At 41.4% G+C, this 16,843-nt stretch overlaps 1 protein-coding gene across 2 annotated transcripts in view; it reads right to left on the bottom strand.

Annotated features, from left to right (window-relative positions):
* Rragd (Ras related GTP binding D) overlaps positions 1-16,843 on the bottom strand; it is a 43,957-nt gene that overhangs the window by 26,816 nt on the left and 298 nt on the right. The window contains exon 1 of one of the 2 annotated variants that reach the window (XM_015499338.2): positions 16,642-16,837. The exons of the other annotated variant lie outside the window; for it this stretch is intronic. Coding sequence (XP_015354824.1) covers positions 16,642-16,786 — 145 coding nt within the window. The 5' untranslated portion in view covers positions 16,787-16,837. Of the gene's footprint in view, positions 1-16,641; positions 16,838-16,843 lie in introns of those variants that run through there. 2 annotated transcript variants of the gene reach the window in all.

A 16,843-nucleotide genomic window follows, 5' to 3' on the forward strand; every position in this document is an offset into this window, starting at 1 on the left:
TCTAGGGCCAACAAAATTGGGCTTGAAGAGGTAGCGCCCATAATGTCTCCAAAGATATAATGAAAGTGAAAGTACAAAAATCCCCGCTCTCTCCTTTTCTACGGAGGAGCATTCCGTTCTATGAAATCCCCGCTCTCTCCTTTTCTACGGAGGAGCGTCCCGCTACTTACTTGCGGATTCCAACTTTACCTGGGAACTTACCGGTGCACCACCCTGACTGCTGAAAGTTCTGGATCCTGGGTTCGAGGAATATGTTCCCCGTACGGGCCACCAATTGTCGTGACCCCTCGCCAGCAAGGGAAAACACGACACAGGATTCTTCTTTCAGCAGTTTATTCAGGCCTTGATTCATGTATCATCTTCTAGTGACCCCCCGCCGAGCGCCCAAGCACAGCCTAATAAAGCCTCCCGCATACCAATCTTAAGCTGCCACGTGGACCTTTCTCATAGGATGGGAAGGGATTGCGTGCCAATTCTCCATATTAGGAGTTGTTTGTCACAGGCCACAGTGGAAGCCGGCGCCATCTTCTAATGGCGGCCACGGTCTATAAGAATGGCTTACCACACCTTGCATGTTCATGGATAGAATTAATATTGTTAAAATAACCATACTACCAAAAGCAATATACAAATTCAGTGCAATCCCCATCAAAATACTAGTAACATTCTTCACAGAACTGGAAAAAAAGTCCTAAAATTCATTTGGAAGAATGAATATAAGACCCAGAATAGCCAAAGCAATTCTAAGAAAAAAAAAAATCAATGCTGGAGGAATCACAATGTCTGACTTCAAATTATATTACAGAACCTATAGTAACAAAAAATGCATGGTACTGGCATAAAAACAGACACACAAATAATACAGAATAAAAGACACAGAAATAAACCCACACATCTACTGATCCTTGACAAAGGTGCCAAAAACATACAATGGAGAAAAGACAGCCTTTCTAATAAATGGTGCTGGGGAAACTGGTTATCAATATGTAGAGGAATGAAACTAGACCCTTATCTCTCACCTTGCACAAAAATCAACACAAAATGGATCAAAGACCTCGGAATTATATTAGAAACTATGTAACTTCTAGAAGAAAATATAGGGTCAACACTTCAGTAGATAGGCACAAGCAACACCTTTCTCAATAGGACCCTTAAAGTTCAGGAAATAATGCCAAGAGTTAATAAATGAGGTGACATCAAATTTAAAAGCTTCTACACAGCAAAGGAAACAAAATCAGGAATGTGAAGACAGAACTACAGAATGGGAGAAAATCTTTGCTAGCTATACTTCTGACAGAGGATTAATATCTAGACTATATAAAGAACTCAGAAAACTTGGGGCTGGTGTTATGGCTCAGCGGTAGAGCGCTCGCCTCGTATGTGCGAGGCCCTGAGTTTGATCCTCAGCACCACATAAAAATCAATAAATAAAATAAAGATAGTGTGTATAGTCTCCATCTACAATTAAAATATAAATATTAAAAAAAAAAGAACTCAGAAAACTTGACACTGAAAAATCAGATAACCAATTAAGACACGGGCAAGTGAATTAAACAGACACTTTTCCAAAGAAGAAATACAAATGGATAATAAGCATATGAAAAAATGTTCAACATTATCAGCAATTAGGAAAATGCAAATCAAAACTACACTGAGAGGGCTGGGGTTATGGCTCAGTGGTAGCATTCTTGCCTAGCATGCATGAGGCACTGGGTTTGATCCTCAGCTCCACATTTTTAAAAAAAATTAATTAAAAAAAAAACTACATTGAGATTTCATCTTATACCTGTCAGAATGACAGTCATCAAGAATAAATGCCAGAGGGGATGTGAAAAAAAGGAACACCTTTACACTCTTGATGGGACTGCAAAGTTAGTACAACCACTATAGAAATCAGTATGGAGGTTCCTCAAAAGCGTGAAAACTTCATACGACCCAGTTATACCAGTCTTTGGTATTTATCCCAAAGAATTAAATTCATTGTACCATAGTGATACCTAAATACTCATGTTTATAGTGACACAATTCACAATAGCCAAACTATGGAACTGGCCTAGATGTCCATCAATAAATCAATGGATAAAGAAAATGTGGTATAAATACACAATGAAATTTTATTCAACTATAAAGAAAATGGAATTATGTCATTTGAAGGAAAGTGGATGGAACTAGAGACCATTATGTTAAGTGAAATAAACCAAACTCAGAAGGTCAGGGGTCATATGTTTTCTCTCCTTCCTGGAAGCTAGGAAAGAAAAAGGAAAAGGAAGGTAGGCAGAGGTCTCACGAAAATCCAAGGGAGATCAGTAGAGGAAAGAAACAAGAGGTGGGATGTGGGGAGGGAGGGATGATATTGGCCAATTATGTTGTTATATTGTGTGCATGTATGAATATGTAACAAATTTCATCATTATGTACAACTATAATGCACCAATAAGAAATGTGGAAAAAATAAGAAACAAATAAAAAGATAAAAGTTTCAAAAAAAAATAATTGTGGAGAAAAAAGATATATAGAATGAGAAGCAGGTGAGGAGGGAAAGAGTGAATTGGCAAATTTCCCTCCTCACCTGCTTCTCATTCTACATATCTTTTTTTAGAATGCAGTCTAAAGGGATAGAGCACTGGAAAGTACCACATAACTGTCAGTGACATCAGAAATAAGATTCTGAAGTCCCAGTATCCTGCCAAAGTTCACAAAAAAGAAAGAATGCAGAACATGAAGGATAAGCAATATTTAAGTAATAGATAAGCCTTTCCCAGGTTAAGGAAAGAGAAACTCAAAATAAACAGGCCCACAAAATTTAAACAAAAGGAGAAATTTAAACAAAACCATAAGCCCACACCTAAAAAAAAATCATAACTTTAAAACATCAAAATAATAAAATCCTTGCAAGTACCAGAAGAGGAAAGTAATTACCTATAAAGGAATCAGAAAGATTTGTAACAATCTTATTGTCAACCCACTTAATTTCCTTGAATTACTAAAGGATGTGTTCCTGCAAGAAAAATATACCCAACATGTCCAACAATGCAATAAACAATGGAAAACAAATAGTGAAAACTATTAAGTATGTATTGATTTAATTTTTTTTTTTTTTTTACTAAAAACTAGAACCTAAAATTATAGACAATGTAGAAACAACAGGTTGGTTAAGGAAGAATTAAGTAAAAGAACACTATGGTTCTTATTTAAAAACTAGTTTGGGGTGGAGTGCATACTCAGCTTGCATGAAGCCCTGAATTCAACTCCTAGCACCACACACACAAAACAACAACAACAAAAGCATAGTTAAGTATTAATTTTGCTTTAAATATAAGGATAACTATCTGAAAGCAGTAGAAAAGATAAATTTGGGGGAAAATTGTATTAGGAAATGATCCAGAGGTTCTATAGCACATAGTAAAAAATAGGTAAAGAGGGAGGGATTTAGGGAAGGTAAAGAAAGGAAATTTGAGCTGGGCATGATGATCCACACCTGTAATTCCAGTGACTCTGAGGCAGGAGGATTGCTAGTTTGAGGCTAGCCTCAGCAACTTGGCAAGACCCTGTATCAAAATAAAAAAATAAAAAGGACTAGGGATATGCTCAGTGGTTGAGGTCCCTGGGTTCAATCCTCACTACCAAAAAAAAGGGGGGGAGGGTAAGGAATGAGGTAACTTTAAATAGAAAATATATGCACATAATGTATAATCTTTTAATGTATAGAGTCATAAGGGACACAGAGAGAAGAGACAACACTCTATTTTAGGTTTTAATTTACAAAGTTCAGACAAACTAAATTCCAAAGATGCACAAGAGTGCTGTAAACCTCTGATATTTCCTTTTGACTTTATATACCAAACACAAAATTTTCAAACTATTAAGCACTCCTTAAATTGTGATTTCAACACTACGTTTTCTCTTTAAATGGTTGTCTTAAGGTTTCTGTTTTATGAATATAATTAAAAATACTGGTGAATGTGACCAAAATAGATGCTTGGGAAACACTGGTAGATAAAATGGTATGTAAAACATACCTTGGAGAAAGGTAAAAATCTGGTCTAGATCATGTAATGCTGTCATACAGATACAAAAGATTACTAGAACAGAGGGGGAGCCAGAAATGAACCCTCACTTACATGGACAACCGAGTTTTCTGTTGTCATTGTTTTTGGTTTGGGTTTTTTTGGTATTGGGGACTGTATCCAGGGGTGCTTAACCATTGAGCCACATCCTCAACCCTTTTTTATTTCTTATTTTGAGACAGGGTTTCACTAAGTTGCTTAAGGCCTCTCTAAATTTTTTTTAGGTCTCACTAAATTGCTGAGGCTGGTCTTGAATTTGTGATTCTCCTGCCTGAGCCTCCCAAATCTCTGGGATTACAGACATGTGCCACCACACCCCCAGCAACAATGGGGTTTTGACAAAGATGCAAAGGCAGCTCCTGGGGAAGAGATAATGACTGTCACCAAACAGTGCTATAACAGGACATCCATATGCAAAAAAGAAGGAGAAGGAGGAGAATTTCAATGTACACCTTATACTATATATAAAAATTAACTCAAAATAGATCATAGGGGAAAAATTGATCATAGGCCTAAATGTAAAGTCTAAAATCATAGAATTTCTGAAAGAAAATATTATGACCTTAGGTTGAGCAAAAAACTCTTTGTCAAGCACAGTAGTGCATGCTGGTAAACCCAGTGACTTGGGAGGATCACAAATTCAAAGTCAACCAGAACAATTTAGTTAAGACTCTGTCTCAAAATTAAAAATAAAATAAAAAAGGACTGGGGATGTAGCTCAATGGTTGAGCACCATTGGATTTAATCCCCAATACAGAAAACAAATTTTTTTCCTTACATATGACATCTTCTCCACTTCAAAATGGGTGAGCTGGATTTTATTAAAAATTTCCAGCTAGTTTCAGTGGTGCACACATCTGCAGTTTCAGCTGGCACAGGCAGGAATATCACTTGAGTTCAAGGACAACCTAGGCAACATAGCCAGACTCTGTCTGTTTTACACCTGAGGAAACTGGAAAGAAAGCTGCCCAAGGTCACATGCCCAGTATAAGGCAATATGCTCACTCAGAGCCTTTGCCACCAATCAGCTCTCTTTGTCACATTAAATACTAAATATAGTCTAATTTGCATATGTTATAAATTAAAATTTATACCAGACCTTCGAAGCATTGTACAAAATGGCTTAGTGACAGCTCTGGAAACTTCTAGCTTCAAAAATTCTATATCCATGATTTCCATCATGTCTATGATTTCCAAGCCTTAAAGTCAGAAGATATTTGTCAACACAAAAAAATCAATCAGTGGGCATTAAACAGCAATAGAACTTAACAACAACAAAGAAGCAAAAGAAGATACTAGAAAATATCAGAGTACATGCATAGTTAAGAGTAAATACGAGACTTTTGGGTTTATTTGCACGAGGCTGTGGGTTCAAACTCCAAAACTTCAAAACAAAGCAATAACAAAAATTTGTATACTACCACTATAGATCAAGAAAAGTTTCTTCTACATCACAGAAAGACTGCTGTCAAAGATGTCCCCTCTAATCCTCTCCCACCCTCTCCTCAAGTATCTTCACTTAAGAAACCCCACAGAGCCTGGGTAGCTTGATCAGAGCAACACCAAGACTTCTAACTTGAGGGTCCAGAATTTAAGTCCCCATCCAGGTGAACTCGGAGTACACTGTGGGTTCCCCAAAGGACCCCACTCCACAACGGGAGTGGCAGAGGCAGGGAATGCTGATGGGAAAGGGAAGCCCCCTTGCTGGTCCACCAACACCTCCTACCTGAGACCACTACTGTGCTGGGTTTAAAAAGAACAGCCCAGAAAGGCGAAAGTCTGAAGGAGAACACAGAATGGCAGCTGATCAGAAAGGGGCAATCAAACGGTGGGTCTTTAAAAAATATGAAATCAGAAACAAGCTACAGAAGGACTTGAAATGAGAGAGGCAGCCCCAGAGGTTCTGACAGAGCCAAAGGGAGGTGGAGGCAGTTGTTGAAGTGAATGAAATTTGTAAGAGGGTAGTTTGTTCTCACTTCATGAAGGTTCCCTGAAAGCCAGCCAAGTGTATGGCAAGGGCTGCAGACACAAAGAAAAAAGACCCGTCTCTTAGCAATTAGAGAGGAACAGAGAGAAGAGAAACAGCTACAATGCACAGCTAGCTAGGTGTTAGGAGCACTGAGCATGTCTGAATCTTATACAGGAGGCAGAAAAGAACTGACAGGGAAAGGCTGCTCCAGGGAGAGATCTGGCACGTTAAGGAACTAGAGGTGAAGGAATGCAGTTTGAAGGCAAGAAGAGATGACATGTGGTCCCAGGGTCCCAGGAGCATTTAGAGTAAAATCCAGCTGCTACCTTCCTCTCTGGATCCAGAGGTGCTACAGGGGCTGTCTCTCACCCACTTTCTTCTGCTCCATTTTCTTTCCCTCATCCACTCAGAACTTTTAGAAACTTCCTCACCTTATGGTCTCAACTTGCTTCTCCCTCTACCTGGGAGCCTTTCCCAGGCTCCTTCTCTGCACTCAGCCCAGCAGCTCCATCTCACCTCCTCTGATCTAAATCACATCCTATCACTTGTGCTCATAGCCCTGTGTCTCACAGTCCTTATCACTACAAAACAATTAATTATCTTTTTACTGTGTACATGTGTCTTGTTAGCTTCTGTACTGTCTCCTGCACAGGCAAATTCAATGTAGCATAAGGCATGAGTTCAACAATTAAATCAGTTGACAGAGCTACCTCACAAATGCCATGCTCAGAAGTTTGGAGTTTAATCCCCAAAACATGAGGAAATCACTAAGAATTTCAGGGGAGACTAACGTGATCAGATTTACACTTCAGGAAGTTCCTTCTAGAAATTGACTCCCTGGAGGGGTTAGGGTGGAGGAGTTAGATGGTTGTTCTAGAGCACAAATAAGAAGAGATGGAACCAAGGTACAGGCTGTGAAAAGGGATAGAAGGAATGGATCTGTGAGAAGCTCCGGCCCATGGCCCACTGGATGTGGGGGACAAAAGAGAAAGAAGACCTGAGTACCTGACCTCATGGCCCCTCTCACCAAAATGGTAATGGGGAAGAGGCTGGGCCTGCGTTTGAACTTGCTGAATCTGAGGTGCCAGCTGTTCTGTTGCTCCCATGAGATGGGGCCTCAGAAGGGAGATAAGAATGTGAGGATGCACACAGGCTGGAAGAGGGAGTGGAGAGTGCTGAGGCAGTCTGTGTCTGGTGGCCCTTTCTCCCCCTGATCTTGTTGGCTAAGGGTTGAGGGGGTTTCAGCCTTGGTCACTGCAGAACAGCTCAAACCATCTCCCAACAGTGATGAGGTAGTGACCACCTACAAAGCATATTCAGTCCTCAGGTCGATTGCATTTACCCTCCCATACTAATCAACCAAGTTTCAATCAATGATGAGAGACTGATAGATCTAGAGATCTGCTATAAACACTGTCCTATAGTCAGCATAATGTTCATATGCTCAGCAGGAATGTGTCCTACACTTAAACGTGCTGGGAGGGTACACTTCAGGTTAGATGTTCTTATCCCAATAAACATTTTTTTTTTAAATAGCCGAAAAGTAAATAAGAAGATACATGAACTAATCAGACAATACTCATGAGACATGTAGGCACTGAAAACCTTTGTTTGTGGAAAACTGTTTATACAACAAAGGCAACAAAGCAGGTCCTCACCTGGGGATATATAGGTATATTTTGGGCCATGGATAACAGTAAGCTTACTGGTTTTCACTGGTCTTTATTTTCTCCATATTTTGGAAATGTCACTGTAGCCCTTTGCCATCTCTGCCATATCCGTTTACTGTGGCTTGGACAAGGGTTCACATGCTGGTGGCTTGGTTCCCAGTGTGGTAGTGTTGAGAAGGTGGAATCTTTATGAGGCAGACCTCATGGAAGGTGCTTGGGTCACTGGAGGTACCACTCTCAGAAGGGATTAAAGCTGGTCTCAAGGAACAAGTTAGTTCTCAAGAGAGAAATGTGTTATAAAGTGAGGCCACCCCACATCCTTGGCTGGTTTTCTTTTTCTGCTTCCCTGCCATGCTGCTTCCCACCAAAGGGACTCTTATCAGAGAACAAACAGATGGAGTTGTCTCACCTTGGATCAGCTTCCAAAATTGTGACCTAAATAAATCTCTTTTCTTTATAAAGTACCCAATGTCGAGTACTCTGTTATACACCAAACCCCTCAATATGTGAAAAATGAAAAAGGTTGCCATTGGAAGAGAGAGAAAGTATTGGTGGTGATTTCTGTCTTTCTCTATTTTTTTTTTTTTTGGCACTGAAGATTAAACCCAAGGGTGCTATACCACTGAGTCATGTCCCCAGTACCACCACCACCCCCATTTATATTTTTATTTTTGAGACAAGAGTCTTGCTGAGTTGCTGAGGGTCTCACTAAGTTGCTTAGGCTGGCACTGAACTTGCAACCTTCTGCCTCAGTTTCCTGAGTTGCTGGGATTACAGGCATGCCTGGCTCTCCTTTCTGTAAATTTTTAATATTATAATTCTTTATTTTTTAGCAAACCCAGGGCCTCATGCATATTAGATAAGTGTTCTACCCCTGAGCTACTCCCAACCCTAAAAATATATTTTTAAAGAGGGCTTTTTGGTACACTTTTACACTTTAAATTAGTACAACCACCATGGAGGTTCATCAAAAGACTAGACCTGGAACCTCATGTGACCCAGTTATAGCACTCGTCAGTATTTATCCTAAAGAATTAAAGTCATAGGACTATAGAGAAACTTGTGTAACCAAGTTTACAGCAGCACAATTCACAAGAGCCAAACTATGGAACTGGCCTAGGTGTCCATCAATGGATGAATGGATAAAGGAAATGTGGTGTAAATGCACAATGGAATTTTACTCAGCCATAAAGAAAAATGAAATTATGTCATTTGCAGAAAAATGGATGGAACTAGAGACCATTCTGTTAAGTGAAATAAGCCAAACTCAGAAGGTCAGGGATCCTGTGTTTTCTCCCCGTTATGTGGAAGCTAGAGAGGAAAATGAAAAGAGGTGTGAGGGTGGATCTCATGAAAATCCAAGGAAGATCAATAGAGGAAAGAGACCAGGTGGGGAGGTTCTGGGGAGCAATATTGGCCAAATTATATTGTTATATTGTGAGCATGTACAAATATGTAACAACAAATCTCATCATTATGAACAACTATAATGCACCAATAAAAATGTGGCAAGAGAAAAAATAATAAAATTTAAAACGAAGGAACATTTTTTCCTTTAGTCTAAAATGTGGATACAGCCAGGCATGATAGTATATGCATGTAATCCTAGTAACTCAGGAGGCTAAGACAGGAGGATCACAAATTCAAGGCCAGCTTGGACAACTTAGTGATCCTCTGTATCAAAATTAAAAATAAAAAGGGCCAGGGATATAGCTGAGTGGTAGAGCACCCTTGGGTTCAATCTCTAGTACCACAAAATAAATAAGTAGATAGAGAGATAAAAATGAATTTGGATCCAATGGACTGTGTACCACAAAGTATAGATTACCACTGCTTGTATTTTATAAATAGTTTGTAGCTAAGTACAATTAAAATTATTGTAAAAACAAAACAAATTGAGAATTCAGAGCTTCCTACAATAAACACTTAGCAGACATTTATTGGTTGGGTCAATTAAATAAAAGTGCCTGAACAGAATTTAAAGTTAAATTAACCAAAGCTTTAAAAATAAACTCACGTCTGACTTTGGCTCACATCAACACTTGAAACTGGTCAGATGGGTCAGCTTTATGCCTAGGTATGCTTTAGTATCTGCTAAGGTCAGAAGTATGGACCATCTATCTTCCATGCGGTCCTGACAGTACCTAAATTTCCCCACTACCTCAGGTGTGGAACAAGACTGCTGAAGACCCTAGGGACCCCCGTTCTGCCACTTACTAGCTGCATGTGACACCACACTCAAATCACCCGAAGAAAAGCAATGAGAGGAGTGGTCACCTCACTGGGCCATTACCAGTCTTTAACATCTGCTGGCTAATTACTTAATCTGGAATTATCCAGTAGCCAGAAGAATCTGTCAAAAAAGGCAATTAAAAAAAAAAAAAAAAACAGGACTTGTAAGTAGAGAAGAAAAGGAAAGATGAACTAGCACCTTGAACAACAGGGCCACCTGGGGACTGTGCCCAGCTGATCTGTGGGCTGGGAATGCTCACAATAAAGAAGTAACCAGAAATCAGAAAAAACAGGAATTGAAGGCCAATGTGCTTCTCCGTACAGACTTAGCAGGGAAGAGACCCTGCCTTCCTGAGTCTAAGGGGTCGCTCTGGGGAGAATGAGGCATTGTGTGAAATAAACTTCATAATTTCTGGCACATTACAACTGACAGCTTATTAATTAAGAAAAGTTCTCTGAGAGGTGACAACTTTGAATAGACTCCAGACAGGAAAATAAGACAAAGGTTTAATGAAAGAATTAGGATAAAAGGTGGTAGCAAAGTGATGGCAAACAGAATGGCTAAAAAGTCCTGGGTTAACGTCAGATCGGGTCCAAGTCCCCGTTCTGCCACTTACTAGCTGCACGTGACACCACACATGTGCCCCTGAGTCTTAATTTCCTCCTCTGCCAGGCTCTGTCAGTGTACACACACCCACATTTTCCCCCCTTTTTCTTCCCAGCCCAAGCCCAGGCAACAAGAGGGTCCTTTGTGGAATGTGACTACAGCCAGAAGCTTGAGAGGCTCCCTCAACTTTAAGGGGAAGTTAGAATGCCTTTGCTATTAGTATTCTAATAGCAATTCTAATAGGGTCAACAAAGGCTTAGGGATCTGCATACTTAAAAGGAAGAGGCTTCTAGTTACTTTCTATTTACATTATCTGTGGCTCCTTTACATTTCTGGAGGTAGGCTGATCAATGGAACTACGTACATATTCAAGACCTAGGAGTTCTTGAAGAAATCCCAATCCAAAAGGGAATGAATTCTATAGATAATAATAGCACTACAAAGAAGAAGATATACAGAAATCCTGAAGATCCCCTGTCCATTTGATAAACTACTTAATAAGGCACATTAAATAAAAACAACACATATTTTTCAAAGGCATGAAGGTGAAGATCAAATCTTTCTCTACAAAATCCTCTCAAAATCACACTGGTAGGCAACCCAAACACTCGATACCATACATAGGTATTTCCTTAACATGTGCATTTGATGATATTTCTGATGTGTTCTGCCTTACCAATGCTCCTTCCTGCAAACAGGGGAAAGTGTTCAATGAGCAGGAAAGAGGTAGTTATGGTAGGGAGCAAAATTGTCTGGATTTTCTATAGGAGTCGGGGAAAATGGAATAAAGCAGAAGGTGAACTCAGGTGGACACATAATTATCTTTGACAGACAAGATGCTCTTTCAGACTTGAAGCCATTTCTTATCCAGAACTCCAGGACTTGATTTTTCTGCCTGGTATTTCCATTAGTCTATATTATGTCTGTTTTAATATTAAATTGGGAGAGATTTCTAAGAAGAGTAGAGTCGAGTTTCTCTGATACTCTAAATCACTGGTGATGATCACTATGTTTACAAAATATCTAATTTAAGATGATGCTTTCTCTATATAGGTATTAGAGGAAGCACTTAACTAAGGTGTGACTTTGGTAGCATCATTTAAATTTTCTTTTTAAAATATGGAATACCTGGGCTGGGGTTGTGGCTCAGTGATAGAGTGCTTGCCTATTATGCATGAGGCACTGGGTTCGACCTCCAATACCACACAAAAAAACTAAATAAACAAAATAAAGGTATTGTGCAAGTTTACAACTAAAATTATTTTTAAAAATTATGGAATACATGGAATTTGCAGGCCACCTGTACACAAGGTTCAAATTAATCTCTATGTTGCTCCAATTTTCACAGATGTTACCAAAGTAAGTTGTTTAGGGCACAAAGGATTGAACCTGAGAAACTGATGTGACTCCATTTTTGAAAACAGCTTCTACCTCAAGGCCTGTCCAGTGGAAGGGGGGCATGATCCTTGTCCTTGGAAAAACCCACAGAACGCTCCTAGGCACATACCCACCCTGCTGAGTTGTTTAACAGGAGGGATCTGCGGCACCAGGTGTCCCTAACTCAGTTACACTAGGTGAGGACCCATAGCAACCCCCTAGCAACCACCAATCAGCGTGAGACAGGGAAAATATCTGAAAAGCCTGGTGACCCTCCCAGTAGCTTTGGTAATTGATAACATGGTTAGGCCACCCTGCAGTCTAGCGTTATACACTCTTGCAACCTCTCTCGGCCTAAACCAATCAGTTCAAATATATCCACCACTTGAACTAACCAATCACCCTTACCCAACTTGTTCCCACCAGTGAATGTGCTAATCAATGTTAAGAGTTGTTGTTTGATTTTCCCGCAGTTATAAAATGATTTGCTGTGTGATATTATGATGCGACGCATAGAGTATCCCCCAAAACCTATAAAATCTCACTGAACAAAGGACCAGGACTCACTCCCTGGGACCGCTGCGTTGGGAATGGTTATGAGTCCAGGCTCGAGCCTGCAATAAAGACTCCTGTGTGATTGCATCGGATTCAGCTCCTGGAGGTCTACTGGGGTCCCACGAATCTGGCATTACAAACCCAGGAGCATTTTACCGTTGAGCTACATTCCCAGTCCTTTTCATTTTTTATTCTGAAACAGGATTTCACTAAGTTGCTGAGACTAGCCTCAAACTTGTCATCCTCCTGCATCACTGGGATTACAGGCGTGCACCCCTTACCTGGTGAACCCAGCTCTTTTGGAACAAAACGGAATTTCAAGGAAAGGGGCTTACATTTTCACATAGTTGACCCTCTTCTCTAAGCATTTTTTTTTTGCGGGGTTGCAGTCCTGGGGATCAATCCTAGGCCCTTGCTCCACCAGTAAGCTATATCTCCAGCTCTTGACCCTCTTATAAAACTCAAGTACTTGTAGCTTATGATGTGATCTCAGAAAAGTTTCCTTGACATCTCTTGAGTCATGGTTTTAGTATCAGAAGAATGATTATCTCAAATTTCAAGGAATGATGGGAAGAAAAATCATATAATTTTTAAAATTAGATAAAAAGAGTTGGGAATTTAGCTCAGTGGTAGAATACTTGCCTAGCATTCAGGAGGCCCTGGGTTCAATAATCCCCAGAACAACAACAACAAAAAAAAAAACTTAAGGGAAAAAAGTGATTAATAGTTGGAAAATGATGAATTCACATTATGTACACACTTTCAGGAAGAATCACCTGCTAACCTGGATCTTCATGCTTCCAGTAACAACCAAACTGTTGCTTTCTCAGATTCTAAGCGGGTGTGCAGGTTGCTGTGAAAAATAGGCCAAACTTAGGTAGACTGTGGTGGGCAGCTGTCTTAACCAAGTTTCCCCTAAAAATTGGGAAGGTCTTTGAGGGGAAAACCAATTTCACTTTCTGATTAAATATTTTATTGTATTTGGTACTGGGAATGGAACCCAGAACCTGGCACACATTTAATATGATCTTTTAATTCCTTTCCTTGTTATTATAATTTTTAAAGCACAATAATTTGCTAAAGATTTAAAGTCCATGGGTCTAAAATAATAATTAATTATGACGCAAATTGTGGGGTTGTTGTGGAAGAAGGGTTGCTTAGGGGCTGGACTGAGCTACTTGTCCAGCCCCTAAGCAATTGTTTTTAATGGGTTCATCATTGCCCCCTTTCTGAAGATTTATCTGGACTGTAGAGGTTAAAGGTAAGACTCACCTTATCTGTGATTAATTACAATGAAAAAAAAAGACTAAAAGTGCCTAAATCTGTCCCCAACAGAAATAAAGTGCCTGAGAACACTCCTGCTATTCATGAATAAAATATGGGGTGGAAGCCAGAGAAGTGCAATTTAAGTCTCACCTTAGCTGCACTACATTTTCAATGCACAATGTGGTAAAACTCACAAGGTGCTGCTTTAAACATGAAATCAGATTCCTTTATAAGCCTCACAGATTGAGGGAAATGAAAATTGCATTATCCACCTCAGTCCACATGTCTTGCACAGTTCCTGACAAATTGCCTTGCAACTAACTAGTGATGCTTGTGGGTCATGCATCACCCTCCTAGGATCCCATTTGCCGGGGTAAGTTTCTGAACCTCATGGGAAAAGTCCAAGGTCTCCACTAAGAACAGGCACTAAACCAAGTCTCTTAGGATGGAGAAGGGAGAAGAGTTCACTACAAAAATGCTTTGCTTGAGTTCAAAGTGCATCATATCCATCTTTACTCAGAATAAATAAGTCCCTGTTTTTTATATTCCATTTCTTAAGTTTGAGAGCAGGTAAGTGTGAATTTTACCCAAAATAAAACAGGATTATAATGCAACACATCAAACAGACTTCTGAAGGACACAGGGAGGGAAGCCAAACTCCTGGCTTCTCTACTCCCATCTCCAACTCCCTGGGACCATATCAGTTGGCATGACAATCATCAGGGCCAGTCCTAGCTGGAATTGCTGACAGGAGCCTATCTGCTACTGTAGAAAACAAATGTGCTGATAGAGATTCTGCTCTAAGATCTATATCTCCAAATCAGAGCTAAGGAAACCTGGAAAGAACAGGGGCCAAAGATAACAAAGGAAGTCTGAGATGCAGACCACCTACCTACATCAGGCCCAGGTGGAAAGAGGCCAGGTTTAAGTAATATTTGCCAGGGCAAATGTTAATGAACTGCTCTTCTCACTACATTAATATATTCAATACTTTTTTAGCAAGATTCCAGGATGATCCTAAGAACTCACATGGGAAGTTTTATTACCGAAGTCATCAAAACATCAGCTACAGGCAAGTTTGCCTTTAGGTTAGCAGCAAGGAAAGTCTCCAAGTCCAGGATCTGGAAAAGCCATTGTTCAGGGAATCTTACCTTTCGGGCATGGTTTTAATTTCACTTTAACTTCAAGTCCCAACATCAAAATTTTAAAAGTTCCCCCTTAAAGAACTGCAGAATAAACAAACAGGTCCTGTGCTTTTCCAGGAATGTCTCTGCCCCAACCCCCACCCCATCTCCAAGGGACAATATTAGATTGCTGACTTTTCCTCCCCTTTTCTTCTGTTTTTTAAGCATATCACACATGCACCCCATGGTGCACCTACCATTTCAAATACCTTGCAAATATATCCCCATTCTGCCTCTCCAGGGTCTCCAAAGAATCTGGGAGGAGCCAACAAATGCAATTTGAATAATAATGAAGCAGCCGAACAATTTAATTACAAAAGGTAGCCCCAGAGACTCCACAGAAAGGGTGCAAAGCCTTTCTTTATCTACAAAAATGTGGCCTGGAGATCAACTGTGGGACCAATTAGTGGGAATGCATTAGAGAGAAGTGCACAGGTGCACACACCAGTTTAAGCAAACTGGGAATTAGCACAAATCCTCCCAGGAGAGAAGATGGTATGGAGGGAAAAAGAACAAAAAAGGTGACTTGGAAAGCTGTTTTCTCATCTGCCAGGCTCAAGGCTAAAGTTTACTTTTTTCTGATTCATTGAAGGTAGTGTCTACTGTATGTAGAATAATCAAAACTGTCCTCAGAGAAAGACTTTGTACAGAGAATTTAAAATAAGTGAATTCTCGATAAAAGTTCTAAAAATATCAAGCCACAAAGGTACTTTTATCCCTTGCCCAATTTCTTCAGTATGAAAGATTAAAGAAGTTAATTCCTTCTCTAAGATGCATACAGCTTCACCAAGAATAATGTTATGTTTAACAGCCTTGTTCTACTGACCTTTCCAAGTGACCTTACAACACAGAATCTTTTGCTTGCTTTTGAGGAAATTTTTAGATTGTTCTTCTGGGAATCCTAAAAAGCGCTCAACGTCCTTAGATCTTAAAAAATAAAATACAGGAAGCCTCTACAGGCTGAAGGATAGCTACAACCTGCTTCTTGAACAGGAAATAGTTTGCTTCAGGGGCAAAGAATGCCCTCGCCCCGCGCTCACTCCCAGGCAAGCACTGCCATGCCCAGCTGGTGACACTGAGCGCAGATAAGGTGTCCTAACAACTGTATTTGCCTGGATCCCGGGAAACCCGCGACCGCTCGGCGATTCCCGTAGTGAGCATCCCCCCCCCAGCAACCGCCCCGAGGGTGCTTCCACATTGAAGCCCCAGGACCCCTCCAGTGGCAACGCGGGACAAGACTGACACCCGCAGCTGCAGACGACCCTGCCAGTCACGCTGCCGCCGGCTGCCTTTTTTTAGCCACGACATCTGACCTCCGCTTAAACAGCAGCGTTCAGGGAGAAGTCCCAGGGAGCGCCGGCGATCCTCTCCTTTCCCAATCCCGGGACCCTGCGGAGAGCTCTAGGGGGAGGAGGGGAGAGGCACCAGCCCCGAAAGGGGCCAGAAAGCGCGCGATCCTCCTGGCCAGACGCTTCCTCCTTCCCGCTTCCCCATCGATCACGGTCTCCCCTCCGCCTCCAGCACCGGGATCCCCCATTTTGCTGCTCCAGGTCGCTCCTCTACAGCCCCCCCCCTCCACCCCCTAAGTCCGATCCCCTGGATCCCCTCCAAGTCCGCGGCCCGCGCGCCTGGCCCGGCCGGGGCCGGGGAGACACCGAGAGAAAGGAAAGGGGCGCGAGCTGAGGACTCGCGGGGCCAGGGGCCGAGCGCTCACCTCCCTCCTCGTTCCCACTGTCCGGATCGGCGTCCGAGGAGTCGGGCCCGTCCCCGTAGTCCGCTAGCCCCACCAGTTCATCCTCCTCCTCTTCCTCCTCGTCGTCCTCGTCCTGCGGCTGCGTCTTCCCCAGCACCTGGCTCATCGCGCCCACCGGCCGTCCGGCCGTCCCAGGGACAGCAGGGGTCCCGGGCGGGAGCCA

Source organism: Marmota marmota, unplaced genomic scaffold, assembly GCF_001458135.2.
Source record: "Marmota marmota marmota unplaced genomic scaffold, marMar, whole genome shotgun sequence".
Taxonomy (NCBI): domain Eukaryota; kingdom Metazoa; phylum Chordata; class Mammalia; order Rodentia; family Sciuridae; genus Marmota; species Marmota marmota.